Source organism: Zonotrichia albicollis, chromosome 18 (genome assembly GCF_047830755.1).
Source record: "Zonotrichia albicollis isolate bZonAlb1 chromosome 18, bZonAlb1.hap1, whole genome shotgun sequence".
NCBI classification, from domain to species: Eukaryota; Metazoa; Chordata; class Aves; order Passeriformes; family Passerellidae; genus Zonotrichia; species Zonotrichia albicollis.
In genome coordinates this window covers 12081692-12099814 of record NC_133836.1, presented here as the reverse complement: position 1 = coordinate 12099814, position 18123 = coordinate 12081692, and the positions used below count along the sequence as shown (strand labels likewise).

At 51.3% G+C, this 18123-nt stretch overlaps 4 protein-coding genes across 14 annotated transcripts in view; 1 reads left to right on the top strand and 3 right to left on the bottom strand.

Annotated features, from left to right (window-relative positions):
• RNFT2 (ring finger protein, transmembrane 2) overlaps positions 1-1868 on the bottom strand; it is a 39596-nt gene extending 37728 nt beyond the window's left edge. For 4 of the 6 annotated variants that reach the window (XM_074554294.1, XM_074554289.1, XM_074554292.1 and 1 more), the window contains exons 1-2: positions 1647-1784; positions 62-242 (exon numbers count right to left, since the gene is read on the bottom strand). The gene's annotated coding sequence lies outside the window, so the exon portion shown is untranslated. Of the gene's footprint in view, positions 1-61; positions 243-1646 lie in introns of all 6 variants that reach the window. The other 2 variants (XM_074554291.1, XM_074554290.1) reach the window with 2 other exon arrangements.
• Positions 1869-1942: 74 nt separating this feature from the next.
• Positions 1943-16841, top strand: SPRING1 (SREBF pathway regulator in golgi 1). 6 transcript variants are annotated; one of them, XM_074554300.1, is made up of 11 exons: positions 1943-2076; positions 2821-2977; positions 4789-4940; positions 5464-5577; positions 6524-8063; positions 11990-12162; positions 13557-13643; positions 13887-14012; positions 14258-14332; positions 14768-14940; positions 15160-15302. In XM_074554300.1, exons 1-5 carry the CDS (start codon positions 1966-1968, stop codon positions 6605-6607), a joined length of 618 nt encoding a protein of 205 aa, XP_074410401.1. In that variant the 5' UTR covers positions 1943-1965; the 3' UTR covers positions 6608-8063; positions 11990-12162; positions 13557-13643; positions 13887-14012; positions 14258-14332; positions 14768-14940; positions 15160-15302. The 6 variants fall into 6 exon arrangements, with proteins under 6 accessions (XP_074410401.1, XP_005493420.2, XP_074410405.1 ...); XM_005493363.4 differs by lacking the exon at positions 14768-14940; XM_074554301.1 differs by lacking the exons at positions 1943-2076; positions 2821-2977; positions 4789-4940; ... (1 more) ...; positions 6524-8063; positions 15160-15302 and adding an exon at positions 15551-16841 and having other exon boundaries at positions 11893-12162; positions 14730-14940.
• On the bottom strand, positions 8607-11323 carry VPREB3 (V-set pre-B cell surrogate light chain 3). The gene is made up of 2 exons (XM_005493324.4): positions 10147-11323; positions 8607-9679 (listed from the first exon to the last, which is right to left on the bottom strand). Exons 1-2 carry the CDS (start codon positions 10193-10195, stop codon positions 9351-9353), a joined length of 378 nt encoding a protein of 125 aa, XP_005493381.2. The 5' UTR covers positions 10196-11323; the 3' UTR covers positions 8607-9350.
• On the bottom strand, positions 16597-17965 carry CHCHD10 (coiled-coil-helix-coiled-coil-helix domain containing 10). The gene is made up of 4 exons (XM_074554305.1): positions 17821-17965; positions 17554-17737; positions 17229-17373; positions 16597-16842 (listed from the first exon to the last, which is right to left on the bottom strand). The coding sequence occupies exons 1-4, from the start codon at positions 17883-17885 to the stop codon at positions 16823-16825; spliced, it is 414 nt and encodes a 137-aa protein (XP_074410406.1). The 5' UTR covers positions 17886-17965; the 3' UTR covers positions 16597-16822.
• Positions 17966-18123: the final 158 nt, after the last annotated feature.

The window sequence follows — 18123 nt, the reverse complement described above, 5'->3', positions numbered from 1 at the left end:
GCCCATGTGTAAAGGCACAGTGGCTCTGGGAAGGTTTGCCAGCTGTCTCCAAGCACAGTACCTGAAGAACAGCTTTATGCAGAGGTGAGAGGTGCCACTGGCAGAGATGGAAGCCCAGGAGTGTGCAGACATTCACAGAAGGAGTGCTTCAGACAGTCCAGGACAGTCCAGATTCCAAACTCATCCCAGTCCTCCCAGCCAGTGACTGTCAGCACCTGGCCCTGGTGCTCACACAGGGACACCTGGAGGAAGCACACACAGAGAGCAATTTTCAGCACAGCACAAAGAGTTTTACCTCTTGCATGTCCCTGGGAAAGGCAGAGAGGTGCAGGAACCCTCGGTGCTTCAAGCCCTGCCCACGTGCATGGCCCAGCAAAGCTGTTTGCCTGTGGGATTGGCACCTGCAGCCCTGCTCCCCACACAGGCACTCCCTGGGAGTGCTCCCAGAGCTGTGCTCTGCCTTCAGTGTGTCCATACACACATCTTTTGTCACACACACACACACATGTGTGTGTATATGTGTCTGGAATAAACATAGACATAAATGTATTTATATATACATGCACTTGCATCACAGAATGTATCATACACATATAATATGTACTTTATATATCCATCTGTACATACACATATGTACAAATGCATGTGTATGTACATATCTATGTATGTGTATACACATATATATACACATACTTACATATACATAGATGTATAGGTATAGATCTGTTAATGTATACCTACATACCTATCTATTAATAATTCTATACATATATATGTGTATATACATATATATACAGACATCTATTAATACAGTTCTATATATATATCTACATATCCATATATCTACACACACATATGCATAGTTTACATATCTAGATATACATACATATCTATGTATAGGTATACATACATGTATATACATACATAGAGAGACATATTATTAATCAGTTCTATATATACACACATATACAAATCTATATATATACACAAATACATAGTATACATATATAGATATACATACCTATATATGTATAGATATACAAACATGCATATACATATATATACACAGAAATATCTATTAATACAGTTCTATACCTATACATACATATATACATCTGTATATATACGTACATATATACGTGGTATACATATATATACACCTATATACCTAAATAGACGTAGATATACACACATGTATATATATATATGCAGGAGTATCTAGTAATACGGTACTATACATACATATACACATCTATAAATACAAATATATGTATGTATACATAGTATACATATATAGGTATGCATACCTGTATATACATCTATATACAGACATATCTATTAATATGATTATATACATACACATAAGTCTATACATCTATATATACACACAGTATATATATACACTCATATATATAGGCATACACGTATATATAGTTATACATACATGTATATACATCTATGTACAGAAATACCTATTAATACGGTTCTATACCTATGCATACATCTATATATATGCATACATATATACATGGTATACATCCATAGATATATACATATATGCACACAGATACATACATACACATATATGTGTGTGTGTGTGTATATATAGATGTATATGAAATTAAACCATACAATTCTATACGTACGCGCATATACACATGCACACACAGACATAAGCCAGGCCTTTTTTCCGGTTAGATGGGGGAAGGAGATTCCCGCTGGAATGCGTGGCGCGGTGCCGCGTACCCAGCGGCTCGGCCTGGCGCTGCCGGTGGTGCCAGTGCTGCCGGTGCCGCCGGTATCGGTGCCGGGGGTGCCGGTGCCGCCCCGCGCACGCCCGGCCGCGGTTTCCGCCCTCCCGCCCCGCCCGCCGGCGGAAGCGCTCGGGCCGCGCTGGGGCCGCGCGGGGCTCGCTGCGCCCGCCGGTGATGCCGGCCCCGGGCCCGCGCTGCCCCGAGCCCGGTCATGGTGCCCTGCGGGGCCGTGCTCTGGCGGAGGCTGCTCCGGAAGCGCTGGGTGCTCGGCGTCGTGTTCGGGCTCTCGCTCGTCTACTTCATCAGCAGCACCTTCAAGCAGGTCAGTGCCGGCCGGGCCCCGCGGCTGGGTTAGACCTGCCCGTATGGCACGGGCAGTCTCGTTCTCCAGGTGCTGTCACCGCACTCTGGGTGATGCTGCCCTAAGAATGACGTTATAAATATTGAATGGATGCAAGAGTTTAAAATTGGAATGCCTGCTTCTGTGTTTGGCAGCAGCAGCGTTTTGAACCAAAACTGGGAAAAGAAAGTCTCCACTGGGTTTGGTGGGTGTTGTTGTTGTGTCTCTTGGGAGTGGTGGTTCCACTGAGCCCACAAAGGGCTCATGAATGAGAAATATGTTCAGCTATTATATTTAATATAAAATATACTTTATATATTTATATATTATATATTAATATATATTATATTATTGTATATTAACATTATATTAATATATATTATTTATTTAATATATAATTAATATATCATGTACTTTAATATAAAATATGCATATAAAATATGTTCAGCTATTATATTTAATATAAAATATACTATTGTGGTTGTAGTGACTGAGTTCAGCTGTGTTAGCTGATCCACAGTGAACTGGAATACCCTGACTTTACTGTACCGTGTGTCTTCTGTTGAAGTATGAAATAAAATACTACAACTAGTAAATTGTTTGCAATATTGATGGTGGAATTTCCTGTGCTGGGGAGTTTACAAGTACTAGGCATCTTTAATCCTGGTGGATTGAAGTGGCAGGAGGAGCTGGCATGTTTGGCTGCATTCCTGTTTTTCCTTGCAGGAAGAGAGGATGGTGAGAGATCGGACTCTCCTCCAAGTGCAGGAGCATGAGCAGCCCATCATGTGGAAGGTGAAGTTCAGCTCGGGGAACAGCAGCCAGCTGAGCAACCAGTGCAGGAACTCTGTGCAGGGGAAGCTCCTCATTACAGATGAACTGGGTACAGTTGATATTTAGTTGAATTTATTCTGCATATGGCAGTGCTGAATGCTGCTTTGCCTCTCTGACTGCTGATGGCACTTTGATGGAACAGCTGCTCTTTATTAAGGCATTTTCACTCACCCTTGGCCTGTTCTCCTGGCTGCCTGAATTTCACTGTGGCTGCAGGTGCTGCTGCTTTGGTTGTGTGCACATCAGACTCAGGCCCAGGGCTGTGTGAGTGTGACCACCTAAAATTCAAAGAATTCCAGTTACTTTGCACAGAACCCGGACATTGAATCCTGCTCGGTTTGCTGTGGCTGCTTGCAGAGCTCTGTGTGTCTCCCTCTGCTGCTGTCAGGGGGAGAGCAACTGAGGAAACCTTGGCCTTGCATGGAGGCAGCTCAGGGCTGGTGCAATTAGTGCTCAGTCACAGTTAATGAGCTTGTCTGACCTTGTAAACCCAAGGTTATTAACCACTTGTTCCAAGCAGTAGAAGCTAAAGACTTTCCTGCCCTGCACTGTGCTTGTTGCTTAGACCTGGATGGTTCTTGGCCACAAATCAAGGCTGCAGAGAACCCACCACATCTTTTGTGATTTGCATCAGGGTTAAATTTGGCACTGCCTGACTTAGGCTTAGTGCCAGTTCATAAGATCTCTAAAAATTACAGTTCTCTCACTGTCTAACACTGTGGTAGTACTGTTTCTATATATATTTAATATGTTGTATATTCTGTAATATACACTATATTTCTATACTGTTAAGGATTCCACTCAGCAATGAATATTACACTGGCTAAATCTAAGTCTCTTCATACTGAACTGTAAGAGAATTATCCAGACACAGACCTGTTGCAAAAAGGTGTGTTGTGGGTTTTTTCCCAATATAATCAATGCCAATCCCATTTCCCCTTTCACAACAAGGAACTGTGCCCAAAAAAAGATGTCAGAATTGAAATAATGTGCATTTAAATACTCTTGGTGTATATAGAGCATACATTGAAGTAGGATGTGCTGGCTGTGCAGGTAACACCAGGCTGTCTGAACCACTGCTCTCCATTTCAAAGAGTGGCTGCACAGGACTGAGGGGGATCATAACCCACTAAATAACAAACAAACCTGTTCTTAAGGATTGTGATTCTTGCTTAGACCTGGCTCTCTCTTAGCCACAAATCAAGGCTGCAGAGAACCCACCACATCTTTTGTGATTTGCATCAATGTTACATTTGGCACTGTCTGACTTAGGCTTAGTGCCAGTTCATAAGATCTCTAAAAATTACAGCTCTCTCACTGTCTAACACTGTGGTAGTACTGTTTCTATATATATTTAATATGGTGTATATTCTGTAATATACACCATATTTCTATACTGTTAAGGATTCCACTCAGCAATGAATATTACACTGTCCTTCATGGATAAACCTAAGTCTCTTCATACTGAACTGTAAGAGAATTATTCAGACACAGACCTGTTGCAAAAAGGTGTGTTGTGGGGTTTTTTTCCAATATAATCAATGCCAATCCCATTTCCCCTTTCACAACAAGGAACTGTGCCCAAAAAAAAAGTCAGAACTGAAATAATGTGCATTTAAATACTCTTGGTGTATATAGAGCATACATTAAAGTAGGATGTGCTGGCTGTGCAGATAACACCAGGCTGTCTGAACCACTGCTCTCCATTTCAAAGAGTGGCTGCACAGGACTGAGGGGGATCATAACCCACTAAATAACAAACAAACCTGCTCTTTGGGATTGTGATCCTTACTGCAGATTTCCACAGGACACACAGAGGGGTGTGCCTTGCCAGTTGTCACTCCTGTTGCTGTTTTCCAGGCTACATCTGTGAGAGGAAGGACCTGCTGGTGAATGGCTGCTGCAATGTGCACGTGCCCAGCACCAAGCTGTACAGCTGTGACAGCTGCCTGCCCAACGGCTGCTGCAGCATCTACGAGTTCTGCGTGTCCTGCTGCCTGCAGCCCAGCAAGGTGATGGATTCCCTCCTCATTTCCAGGGGTTCTCAGCTGCTGGGCTCCCTCTGTGGCTAAAAGGGCTTCTTTGTGAGGAGCTTTATTAGAGGGATTATAGTTATTTATTAGTTCCTTTTCTTGGAATGATGAGGAAAGCCTCCAAGGAGTGTATGGCAAGCTATAAATAAAGCTTTAACTAAACTCATCCATCCCACCTTTGGGAGTAAATACTGGAAGTCCTGAAAAGTGTTTCAGCTTCAGGAGAATTGCATTTGCTGAAGAGCAATGATTGCAGAAGAGTTACTGCAGCCAGTATTAGTTTTTTAATTGTAAGTTCCCCTTTTTCTGTGAGCTTCTCTTAGATTCTTGTCCTGCTGCTGGGGTTCTGAGGCATTAGCCTCTCAGTGCTTGCTAGAAATCCTAAGTGGAGTTCCTTACTGTTCCTTTGATACCTGAGCTTTGCAGGCTGGGGTGGGCTCTGATTGCTCCTTGCTGGAGCTGAGTGTTTCTGATTTTTGCCTTTCTTTGCTGCCCACTTCAGCAACACCTCCTGGAGCGGTTCTTGAACCGGGCGGCGATGGCGTTCCAGAACCTCTTCATGGCCGTGGAGGATCACTTTGAGCTGTGTCTGGCCAAGTGCAGGACTTCATCACAGGTGAGGCACCAGCACATGTCCAGGGCCCAAAAATGCCCTTGGGAAATGGGCTCAGTGCTGTGAATTGAACAGGTGTGTTGTGTTTGTATCTTCATAAAAGCTGAAGCTCTGGCTGAGAACCAGCCTGAAAGGAAAGCACTTTATATAGAGCAGGATGAGTTGCACATTCTCTGTAGAAAAGAGGGGCTTAACCAAAAAGAGCCTGAGTTCAGTGACCAGTGAAGATCTCAGATGAGTTCTGGGGAAGATCTCATTGGGATAAAGACAGTGAGAGCTGTTGCCAGTAGCCTCAGAATGTTTTTTATTTTATGGTGCAGCTGCAGAGTCACCCTGTACTGACAATCACCTGCATGGAAACTCAAAACTGTGCTGTAATTTCTCTGCTAATTATTAAGGTGAATCTCTGTTACCCATGTGATTTTAATAGAAGTTTTGCTCTAAGCAAGCAGTGGCCTGTTTAGAAAGTGCTGTTGGGTATGTCCTGCAGCTTTGGTATTTCAGGTAGCAATAGGGATGGACTGCAAACAAAAGATGGAGTTCCAGATATCTCCAAAGTTACTGGGATGTTTTACCCATAAAATCTGAACTCTAGTTTTTGTCAAGAGAAATGCACACATCTCAAGTTGCAACTTCATTGTGGTCTGCTTGCTTAGAACATTTGATGATACTGCCTAAACAGATCTAATTTTTTAAATTAAATCTTTTCCCACCTACTTGGGTACTCTGTTGAAAAGGAGGTTCTGGTTCAACATTCCAGTGCTGTAATCAGCTGGCTCTTGTGTGCTGGCAGTGCAGAATTCTTTGATCCAAAGGCACTCTGATGTCTAGAATAATTTGGGAATTTTTTTTTTGCTGTGCCTAAACTCTGTGCAATTTGTCCCTCAGTGAAGGGATGCCTTGTTTCACTGTGTGTATTTTGTTAAAGCTTCTCCTCCTTTCCTGGCAGAGTGTGCAGCATGAGAACACCTACAGAGACCCAATTGCCAAATACTGCTATGGGGAGTACCCCCCAGAGCTGCTGCCTGTCTGAGAGCTGCACATCTGAGCAGCAGAGGAAGGAACTGGAACCTTGAATCCAAAAGGACCAGACAGCTTTGGTAAAGCAGCTGTTGCTTTACCAAAGCCTCGGTGTAAAAAACTTGCCTTGGATGTGGGGGCAAACCCAGAGGTGAAGAGAGGAAGTAATGGACTTCTGGGACTGAATCCTGCTTTCTTCAATTTATTGTGCACCTGCTTTGGAGTGATGGTGCTGTGCTGCTGTGCCAGTGCATTCTTTGAATACTTCCTCTGAATTTCAGGAATCATGGAGTCAATCTAGGCTGTAGAACATCATGGGGAAAATATCTAATGTGGCTTTGCAGCTGTAAATGGAGGTTCAGTTGGGTCTCAGAGACTTTCCAGGGTGACAGAAGTAACTGGAAGACTTTTCCTTTCAGAGGGCAAAGCATGCCCACTGTGCTTCTCTCTCTGGAGCCCTTCTTGGCGTGCATGGTGTACACTACATATGTAATTATGAATTATTTATTCATTTTATATGGGTCACTGGCTGAAAGTACAGATGCTTTGCATAGCTAATTGTGGATGCCTTTCAGTCCCTGCTCTGCTGTGTCAGCTAGAAGGGATATTTTAGATCCTGACTAAAGTTGGTAGGGGCTTTTTTCCTCCTTAGTCTAAAGGAATTGTATTGGGATTTGTCACTATAGTCAATATGTTCCTCTTAGTGAGTTTAACCATTCAGAACTCCAATGGAGTTGGTTCTGCCACAGTCTCATAGCACAAGAGAAGAGCAGGGATCTGCCTAGGATGGGATGTTTATTGTCTCTAAACACTTTCCTTGTTACTCTGCAGCAGTTTCCTCAAAGAGGAGTCCAGATTTGTGAGCAGCTCTCTGCTGCCCACTTGCTGACAGGGAGCTGGGAAGATTTGTTTGCTTGAACTTGTTCAGGCCTCGGTATTTCAAATTCACTCCTGGTTGTGCAGGAGGCCAAAGGGTGGAGCTGAGCTCCCCCAGCACCTTTCCCAGAGCTGCCAGTGGCTTTCCAGCCTGCTCCAGATCCTCAAATGTTTGACATCTGCATCTCAGGCAGCAAACAGCAACTTCCTTTAAGCCCCTGGAACCCACTGCACCAAATTCCAGCTGATCTTCACCTTTAACAAACGTATTAAACAGGACTCAGTTAAGAAGACAAGAATTCATTATCCCCTGCTTGCTTTACACAACCCAGTGCCCAGCTCCTGCCACTGTACCTCAGGCAATGGGGAAAGGAGGACAGCAACCTGCGCCCGGGAGTTTAGGATAAAAGGAGGCTGCGTGCTCCGAAATCTCGACAGAGATCCCACGGGGGTATGGGGTAGTGGACTGTCTCCCTTTATTCGAATAAAGTTGCAGGACTCCTCTGTCTACTTTGTGAGCATTGGCTTATTCACGCGAGCAGGGCAGCAGCCGCGTCCGACCAGACCGCCGCGGGACACTGACGCGCACTGAGGTAACCCGGAAGTGAAACGCCCTAGTTTTACCTTCCCCAGAGCCAATGGTAGCGCCGGCTGCCCCTCACGTGACATCCATACCCGCCCTTGGGTCCTAACTCCCGCCGGCGGGGGCGCGCCGAGCTGAGCATGCGCAGTGCGGCCCTCCCGGCATTTTTCCCCAATTTTGTGGGAAAATCTTTCATCCTTCTGTGAGAAAATGTCCCCACAGCGTCCCCGCGGGGCCACGCGTGTCCCTGTCCCCTCGGGACCGGTGCTGCTCCAGGGGTGGGTGAGGGCTCCCCCCGGCCGAGACCCCGCCAGGCCCGCAGCCCCTCACGGCCCAGGGAAACACGAGCTGAGCCGCGGCTCAGGATTAGCCTTTATTACCTTCATTAACTTTAATTAAACTCTGCGGAAGCCACAGCCAGGTGGGGAAGCCGCCTAATGCCGGGTGCTGGAAGAGCCCAGGACAGCCAGGCCGAGGCCGAGCCCTCATCCTCCCGCTCTGCGGCCGTGCCCGGCTCTGATGCCCCGTGAGGGACGCTTGGGGACAAAGAGGAGCTTGCAGCACTGCCGGGCCTTCTCGAGCATGCTGATTTATTAAAAATATGGATATTGATCTAGTACCGATATCCAACTGTGGCGGACAAAGGCTCTCTAACAGTTTAGAGTTAGAAAGTATGTTTATTGTGGGATAACTCCCAAATACACATCACAATTTACAGGTGCTTACAGAGTCCTTTTATCTATACAAGTATTGAATACCCAAAATACAAATGCATATTCATAACTTTGGTACATCCCAGTCCCCGATTTGTAAGGTAATTAGTTCAAAAGCTTTTAAGCATGCGTAGTTTGTTTCTTGAAATGGATCAATGGTCCCTTTCATGGGGAGGGGTCCCAAAATGAGGAAGTAAATGAAGTCTTCCTCGTTCTGACCTTTCCACCTTTTCAATGCAAATATGACAAATGAACCCATTGGTAAAACTCCCATTCCTCATCTTCAATTGGTTTCAGAGCAGAGGAGGCCTACAGTTGTCTTATGTACCTAAAAGCTATTTATCAGTTTCTATATTCTTCATTATACACCCAGCTAACCAAACATTATGTGGACAAGCAATCAAATATCAGTTAACTACTAACTCTTAACTTCATCAAGGCCTACCTATTTACTTTGATAAACTCTAATATTAAAGGCTTAACTTTAACTAAAACCTCAGCTCCTCTAAAATCCCGAAATTCTTTCAAGTTTATGTCTCAATGCAAAGGTGGATTTTAACCATCCCTCCCAGGGCTGCCGCTCTCTAGAGCCACCTGAGGGCTGGGGACAGGGCACAGTAATAGGTGCCGCTGTCGTCCTGGCAGGCGGCGGCGATGGTGAGGATGCAGGCGTTGCTGGCCAGGTCCTTGGTGGCCGAGAAGCGCTCGGGAGTCCTGGCAGGCTTGTGCTTGTCTCTCTCGGAGTTGTAGTAGAGCAGGTACGTGAGGGAGTGCCCCGGGCGCTGCTGGTACCAGGAGATGCCGAAGTGGCTGATGTTGTACTGCGGGCTCAGCATGCACGAGAGCCGAGCGCTCTGCCCAGGCTGCACGAACACCGAGTGGGGCTGGCTGAGAACGGGCTGAGCCCTGGCAGCTGCACACACCGGGGAGGCAGTTAGGGATGGGCTGAGCTGTGTCCCCCATCACAGCCCACAAAATATTCCTCAGCCACCACCCTGCTCATCGCATCACAAACGCCCTACTCAAACCAAGCCTCCTTGGACAGCCCAGCCTGCTCTCCACCTGCAGTGCCCCACAGAGCTGCCTCACTCCCTCACCTGTGCCCAGCACCAACGCCGAGTGGGGCTGGCTGAGCACGGGCTGAGCCCTGGCAGCTGCACGCACCGGGAATGCAGTTAGGGACAGGCTGAGCCGTGTCCCCCATCACCCTTTGTCCCCAAATGAGAAGGGGGACACTAACAACCCATCACTAACTCCACAAAACATTCCCCAGCCACCACCCTGCTCATCACAAGCCCCCTACTCAAACCAACCCCCTTGGAGAGCCCAGCCTGCCCTCCACCTGCAGTGCCCCCAGGCAGAGCTGCCTCCCTCCCTTACCTGTGCCCAGCGTCCCCAGCAGGAGCAGGGCTGTGACTCCCAGGGCCATGGCAGGAGGCAGGGGCAGGGAGGCTGTTTCAGAGCAGCTCTGGGTGCTGCACAAGCCCGGGTGCTGTGCTGTGGCCTGGCGGGGTGTATGTAAATGACACAGGGGGCTCAGGGACTCTGCTCCCCGGGGCTGCTCGCTCTGCTGCAGCTGGGCTTCAGGGAGGGGTGAGAGCCACCCACCTTCACCTCAACCCATTTCCTTCAGCTGCACCAGCACACCCACAGCTCACCCCATGCCCTGGGCATCACTGACCATCTCTCTTTGCTGAAGGGAGGAGCAGAGAGGTTTCCCGCAGTCCCACACTCACGCCCTTTGCTGCCGGGCATGCAGGAGCCTGAGCCACACCATGCCAAGGATGCCCTGGGCAGGCAGCAGCCTGGGGGCCACCAGGGAGAAGGGAGCTGTCCCATCACAGAAACGACAGAAAGCAAGCTGCTGCTGCCTTCATGCAGCTCCGTCACTGTGGCAGGAATGACTGGGCAGGGTCTCAGCAGAACTTGCAGCAGGGAGGTGCTGCGGGTGCTGCCTCTTGGCCAGGGCCCCTCAGGAGCAGCAGCATGGGCAGCCCTGCTGGGTGGGTGGGTGGGTGGGTGCTGAGGCCAGCGGGCAGGAGGTGTGGTGTCCCCAGGGAGAGCTGATGTCCCCAGGGAGAGGTGGCTCAGCACAGCTGCTGCGGAAGGACAGCAGACTGTCACAGCAACGGCCACCAGCTCAGCGGGCGTGAAGCCACTCCCGCCTGTGACACCTGCCACGGGGCCACTGTGTCACATGGCCGCCAGCCCGGGCTGTCCCCAGCCGTGAGGGCAGCGGGCACCTCTCATGTGCCAGAGCTGCTGGGCACCTCCTGCCCTCCCCAGGCAGGCTCAGCTCCTGCCAGTGCCACCTCATCACCACCCTCTGGGGAGGGTACAGCTGCTCTCTCCCTCTGCAGCACCCACAGTGTCCCCGAACAAAGACATTTGCAAGTTTGTACCTGCGGATATCAGCAGTTTGTGTTTGATGAGCTCTGGCAGGTAGGAGCACCCTGCAGGTGCAGCTGCTGCCCACCAGCACTCCCCACATTCTGCCAAGTGGTGCCAAGATGAACACGTCTCTCTGCACTTGTCCCAGGGGAGGAGTGTCACACACACACACACACACACACACCTTGTCCCAGTCTCTGAGCAGGTCAAGTCCATGGATTAGGCTGACTGTGAAGTGAAACCTGGCAAGACAGAGGGAAATCCCCTCCTCATGCAAAGAGGGGCATTCCAGAGAAAGGGAATTTGTCCTCACAGCAGTGAGCACTGGATAATGCAGCACATCAGTGTTGTTACTGGGTCCCTCCATTCCTGCCTCCCCATTGCTGAGCAGCCCAGGGACATGATTCCATCCATGTTTTCCACAGGAAAAGGGGATGATGCTACAGGGCCCTGGCTGCAGGAACACTTGCACAGCAACATTTGGGCACCAGACAGAAGATGCAGGCAGCACATGACCATGTCCACCACGGGGCTGCAAAACCCCATGCCACAGAGCAGGTTTTGAGCAGGATCCTCAGGGGGGTTTCTCCAGTGGCATCAGCCATGTCACACAGCAGGCCAGGCTGGCCTTGCAGCAATGCTGGCCTCAGCTAGGAGCAGGGTGAGCAGATGTGGCACCACCACAGCCCAGATGAGCTGCAGGACAAATGGGGGCGCCAGGAAACACCACGAGACTCCAGAAAGTCTGAAATTCAGAGCCTCTGGGACCACATGGAGCAGGCAGCCTTCCCACAGGCTGCTGTTTAGCTCTGCCTCCCCTCTCCCCCCGCAGGAGGCTCGGCAATCTGCAGGGGCCATTCACTCCCTGTTGCTGGGCAATCTGGCTACTGAAACCACAACAGCGTCCGTGGGGATGGACTGTCCTGGGCTGTGCCGCAGCTCCCAGCGCTGCCTGCAGGGAGGGACCCGGCAGCAGCACCATGTTCGCCACAGTGAGATTCGGAGGTAGGTGAGGGCAGCCGGGCACCTGGGCCACCCTGTCACCCCACCAGGGGCAGGCAGGGACACAGCACCCGGGGCTCAGCAGTGCCCAGGCTGAGGGAACGGGCAGGAGAGCTCTGCCAGGCACGGCAGCATCCTGCACATCACTGCTTTTCAAAAAGGGAGATCTGTTACCTCTACACTCCAAATCATGGAGGGAAAGCACGCCAGCAGAGCTGAGCTAAGCACGGGGAGAGAGGCTGGGGTGAGTGTGACAGTGTTCACAGGAGTCTGAGGATGAGGGAAGAGATGAGGATCTGACTCCATGTTTCAGAAGGCTGGTTTATTATTTTATTATATATATTATATTAAAACTATACTAAAATGAATAGAAGAAAGGATTTCATCAGAAAGCTAGCTAAGAACAGAAAAAGAATGATAACAAAGGTTTGTGTCTCAGACTTTCTGTCTGAGCCAGCTGACTGTGATTGGTCATTAATTACAAACAACCACGTGAGACCAATAAAAGATCCACCTGTTGCATTCCACAGCCGCAGATAATCATTGTTTACATTTTGCTCCTGAGGCCTCTCAGCTTCTTAGGAGGAAAAATCCTAAGGAAAGAATTTTTCATGAAAGATGTCTGTGACAGCTCAGGAGGAGTTCCCAGCCTGGCAGCTCTGGGAAAGCACCAGAGGGGGCCCTGCTTATGGAGAGATAACCAGAAGAGGCGTGGGGCACCAGTGGCAGCTGCCAGCAGAGCTCCTGTGTTCTGGGCTGTGTGGGAAGGGTTCCCTGGCTGCAATCCTGGCTCTCAGTGTCAGAGAGCAGGCATTTGTGGGAAGGAACAAGCAGCCCCTCTGCTGACCTTACCCAGCTGGCTGGAAGCCTTGGCCTTGCCCCAGACACTCGTGGCTGAGCCATCACACACACACAGTCCCAAGCCTTTGCTCCCTCTGCTATTTGAATTGGATCCCCAGCCCTGGGTGCTGACGTGTGTCAGCCCTGGGGGATTTCTCAATTGTGACAAACTCGGTCAGAGTTCATGGCCAAAATATCCTGGGTGACTCAGCCACAATCTGCAGCTCCTTCCCCGTGTGACTGGCACCAGCTCGTAGGAGGGCACTGGCACGGACTCTGCTTTTTCCTACTCATGCTGATGAAACAAATTGAAGGACAGAGACTCTTCATCAATCAGAACCATTCTCCCCAAATGAAAGTGCTCATCTTCTCCCCTTGCGCTGGAGCACTCAGCACTTACCCATGGCTGTAAGTCAGCTGCCCAAGGCCCTGCTGGTGCCACCTGGGGTCCTGCCTTTGCTGGCCACAGTGGGCACCTTGGAGCCACCTGCCATGCCCATGTGGTCCCTGGGTTTGGGGTGACCACGCTCCTATCTCAGGTCTCGTTCTGTTTGCAGCCAACTGCCAAGAGATGGTGAACCTGCTCTGCTCTGTCCAGACCCTCACAGGCCACCTGAAGTGGAAATGCCAGTGCAGGCCTGAAGGTAGGAGTGCTCTGTGGTCACCAAGGGACTGCCACTCACCCATAGAGAGCAGCACAGGGTAACAAATGGGTCACACGGGAGTCACAGAACATCCCAAAACACAGGGAAAGGGACAGCAAACCTCCCACTGCCCAGATCCTGCTCTAAGTGTAACTTGCCAAGGAAAATGCCTCTAAACCCCTCAGGCACATGTTGGCCCCACAGGGGCAGCCTGGGCTCCCTTCTCCACATCTCTCTCTCCAGACTGCATTGATCTGATGGATGAAAAGGGCACCCTGATGAACCTGAGCAAGGTGGAGGATCCTGCATCTGAGTATGCCAGTAAACACCTGCAGGGAAGGCAGCGCTACATCCTCCTCAGAGCTGTCCGTGAGTTCTGAGCAGCCAGCCCTGCTCTGGGGGCAGCTCTGGGGAGGGCTCTGCTCTGCAGCCACTGGGACACACCCAGGAGCTCTGAGGAGGCAGAGGCCAGCTCAGATGAACAGCTGGAGCTGAGCCTTTGTTTGTCCAAGGGCTGCTCCAGGGGAAAAGGAACCTTTCCTGGGCAGAACCAGCTGCCCCAGTTACAAGCCTTCAGTTTACAGACTAATCCATTTCTCCCACTCTGCTGCCAGGAGAAGAAAACTCTGAAGCCATCTGCTATGAATCCTTGCTTGAGGACCTGGGGAAACACTACCCTGAGCTCCCAGGTAAGAGCCAGGCACCCACCTCACCTCCACAGAGGAGTCAGGGGTGCAGGCATCACTCCTGTTCCCCCTCAGCCCTCACACAGCACCTGTTGGACTCTCCTCTGATCCCCCTGTGCTCCTCCAGGGCTCCTGGGGGCAGTGAGGGCACTCAGGCACCAAAGGAGGGGACAGGCCGGGCTGCTGTGCAGGACCCCTCCCAGTTAGGAGTGACAGCCCACAGCAGGCAGAGCCCTGTCCAGCTTGTCCCCCTGGCAAAGAGAGTCATCTCCTTGATGTCATTCCATGGGGAGGAATGACATCAGGAGAAACTGGGAAACCCTCAAGTGTCTCTCCAGGATGTAGTCTGACAGGTTGGCAGTGCCTTGCTCAACACGTAATGGGCAACTGACCAACACAGCAGGGAAACAACTCTGGAGGGGCTTGGTCACCCCACAGATCGGCTGCAGCAGCTCTCAGCAAGGACCCAGAGGACAGAGCAGAGGAAGAAGGGCTCCTTGCAGAGGGCTCAGCCTCACACCAGCTCCCGAGCCAGGAACAGGAGCACCTCACAGAGCAAGAGGAGCCTGGAACACAAGAGCACCCCTAAATGAGGGGCAGACCCATCACTGGTGAGCACAGCCCCCACCAGGTTCTTATTCCAGCACAGCAGAGCCCCCCGTACTGAGCCCCTCTCCCTGGGATCCCCTGTCCCCCCCGAGATTCACACATCCCAAGCTGTGGCACCCTGGTTTTTTAAGATTTTCTGAGCCTTCTGATGTTGACATTCTTGTAGTGAACTTTCTCACACACTTTCCGTAAATAACTCATTGTTTTGTATTCCTTTATAGAGGAGGAGAAAGTTGATGGACTGTTGGTCTGTCCAGTGTCACTGGAGAGGTGGCACTGTCACCCTCCAATCCACTGTCACTCTTGGAAAACTATAAATGTTAAGAGTCAGAAAATAAACTTCCCTTTTTCTTCACCTTGAGAACAGCGGTGTGAGCTTGAGTTCTTTTGTGTCCTATAGTGACAAAGCTGCACCCTGACAAACCCAGCAACCCCAGCATCACAGCCAGGCACAGGCTCCATCCTCCTGCCCCCCTGGCATGGCCTGCACCCCCAGGGACAAGAACCTGCACCTCCTCCCCACCCAGCTGCACTCCCAGCACAGCGGGGGCTGCTTCCCACTGCAGCAGGGACTTTTCTCAATTTCTCAAAGGGACTTTTCCCTTTCTCCAGGAAAAGCTGCTCCAGAGACAGCACAACTGCAGGAGCAGCACTGTGCCAAGATGGGTAAAGGCAGGACACACCTGCTGCAGGTGCTGCTGCTCCTTCTCCACCCAGAGCAACACACCAACAGCATAATACACTTATTTCTTAAAGGGAGTTAAGCAGCTTTGGAGTGGTTCCTCTCTGCTCTCAGCACACAGAGCACTTGGGCTTTTAATCTCTGCCATCTACATTTTCCCTTGGCTGTCTCTAAGCAGAACACCAGACACCCCTGCTAAGGCCAGGCACAGCTCAGGGTATCTCTGCCAAGAATTTAAGACTGTGACATTTAGAAGGAGCAGGATTTTCAACACCAGCCCCCAGTACCTGCTAACAGCATTTACCACCCAGATTTGGATTTCCTCACAGATCCCAGCAAGGGGCTGAGAACTTGCCCTTTATTCAACAGTCAGATCAAAGGTTAAAAGACTCATTCTGGCATGAAAAATGCATCAGTTAAGTACCTGAAAGTGTCCTGGCTTCACTGCTGTGCCACTAAAACTCCAGCTGAAACCTCAGAATTCCCTGTTAGACCAGCATGAGGAACAGGGTGTCCTGCTGGAGGCCAGCAATCACGAGGCTGTGCTGCCAAGGTGACTGCAAGAGCAAAGCAGCTCCAAACTTCCCCTGCTGCCAGTGCCCTTGAGAACATTGCATAACCTGCTGAAGCCTCAGAGTCACATCAGCCAACTGTACCCCAGTGCCACAGCCAGACAGGTCACACTCTCAGCTCTGAGGGCAGGACAGGTACTCAGGAAGAGGATATCTATAGGAAAGTGATTTGTCACTGAAAATCCCATGGGACACGTGTTGGCTTAGCTCATTCAGCCTCTCCTTGGCCTGGAGGGCAGCCAGTGTCTGGATCCCCTTGTGCCAAGTCATGCAGGCCCAGTCCCTGCTAGGCTGCACCCCATTTCCAGGAATACACACTTGTGCCTTGTCCTTCGGCTGACAATGTTCATGCTTTGGTAGCTGGATTTTAGCTTAAGAATTAAATAAAGAACATGCACAGGTGATAGGTCCAAATAAATTCTTTTATTTCTCTGTAATAAATACAGTGCTATCTGAACACTGAAGACCCTTGGGTCCAATCATTCCCTTCCTTCCCTACTAGTTCAGAAGTGAATTACCACTAGAATACTCCTGGTCACTCTGCTCCCTCCAGCTCTGTCTGTCCTGCCACTCCCTGGGGACAGCAGGGCTCTACACCACGATCCTCTTCCCTACGAGGGGGCCAATTCTTCACAGGAGAGAAGAAACACCTGCAGGGAGGAAGCAGAAGGTCAGCATTAGGAACACGTTCCAGCAGCTGGAGTTAAAGCTCTCTCACCCAGTGTAACCAGACCATGACCTCACTAAGGACAGAAGCTTGTGCCAAATACAGCAGGAATTAGAGAGTCAGCCAGGGAGAGCTGCCCATGGCAGCAAGAGTGGATTCTCTAAGAAGGTGCCTGCAGCCTCCCAGCCTTCACAGAGACCTGGCCACAATCATTTCCCCTTCCCAGCTGCCTTCCTGACTAAATTCACAACTACTTCCTACTCAAGCCCTAAAGGGCGCTATATACCAAAAAAACATTTCTGTAGCCCTCAAGCCCTCTGCGGCGTTGTGCTGTCACAGCTCCCTCCCGCAGCTCCCGGCCCCGCTCACCGTTGCTGTACTTGCACTGCTTCAGCGCCTCGTTGAAGCCCTCGCACAGGGTCAGGTCCCGCTGGTTGGTGGCGCACTCCAGGAACTGCTTCATCTCATAGTGGCACGGTCCGTACGGCGACTGCTGCAGCACGGCCGGCGGCTCCTGCGCCCACGGGCCCGGTCAGGCCGGCGGGGGCAGCGGCGCCGAGCCCAGCGCGCTCCCGTCCCCTCCAGCAGGGACGGCTGCCCGTCCGTCCGTCTGTCTGTCCGTCCCTCCCCCCCTCCCGGCCCCGCTCCCCTGTCCCAAGGGCGGCCCAAGGGCACGGCCCGGCCCCGCTCGCACCTGGGCGGGCGCCGCCGCCTTGGCGGGCTCGGAGGAGCCGCCGCTGAAGGCACCGGTGATGGCGCTGCCCACGACGTGTCCCACGGCGGAACCCACGGCCACGCCGGCCGCCGTGCTCGCCATCTGCGCCATCAGCCCGGGCTGCGCCGGCTGCGCCGCGGGCATCGGGGCCGCTGGGGCCGGGCTGCGGAGAGAAGGGAGTCATGAGGGGCGGCGCGGGGCGGCGAGCCGCGGTGTGCCCGCCTGAGCCCGGCCGAGCCGCGGTACCTGGCGGGCGCGGGGTGCGCGGGGGCCTTGGCGGGCCGGGACACGCTCCTGCTGCCGCGCGCCATGGCTGTGAGCGCGCCCCGCCCCGCGCCCGCCTTTAAATGACACGCGCCCACACGTGACGCAGCGCGCACGCGCAAACGGCGGCTGCAGCCAGGCCACGCCCCGCTGTGGGAAGGAGCTGCTCCTGCAGAGCGCATGCGTAGAAGGCGCGGGGAGTCCCGTGTACCGCCCGCCTGCCCCCGGCAGAGGGCGCGCGAGAACCGTGCGGGGCCGGGAGCGGGAACCGGGAACGGGATCGAA

Bases quoted from the DNA above. Each gene is read 5' to 3' on its own strand.
- CHCHD10 (XM_074554305.1), bottom strand. From the start codon at position 17,885: ATGGCGCGCGGCAGCAGGAGCGTGTCCCGGCCCGCCAAGGCCCCCGCG. The intron at 17,738-17,820 runs GTACCGCGGCTC...TTCTCTCCGCAG, and splicing joins GCGCACCCCGCGCCCGCCAG to CCCGGCCCCAGCGGCCCCGA. The intron at 16,843-17,228 runs GTGAGCGGGGCC...TCCTCCCTGCAG, and splicing joins GCAGTGCAAGTACAGCAACG to GTGTTTCTTCTCTCCTGTGA.
- VPREB3 (XM_005493324.4), bottom strand. From the start codon at position 10,195: ATGGCCCTGGGAGTCACAGCCCTGCTCCTGCTGGGGACGCTGGGCACA. The intron at 9,680-10,146 runs GTAAGGGAGGGA...CGGTGTGTGCAG, and splicing joins GCTGGGGACGCTGGGCACAG to CTGCCAGGGCTCAGCCCGTT.
- SPRING1 (XM_005493363.4), top strand. From the start codon at position 1,966: ATGGTGCCCTGCGGGGCCGTGCTCTGGCGGAGGCTGCTCCGGAAGCGC. The intron at 2,077-2,820 runs GTCAGTGCCGGC...TTTTCCTTGCAG, and splicing joins TCAGCAGCACCTTCAAGCAG to GAAGAGAGGATGGTGAGAGA. The intron at 2,978-4,788 runs GTACAGTTGATA...GCTGTTTTCCAG, and splicing joins CCTCATTACAGATGAACTGG to GCTACATCTGTGAGAGGAAG.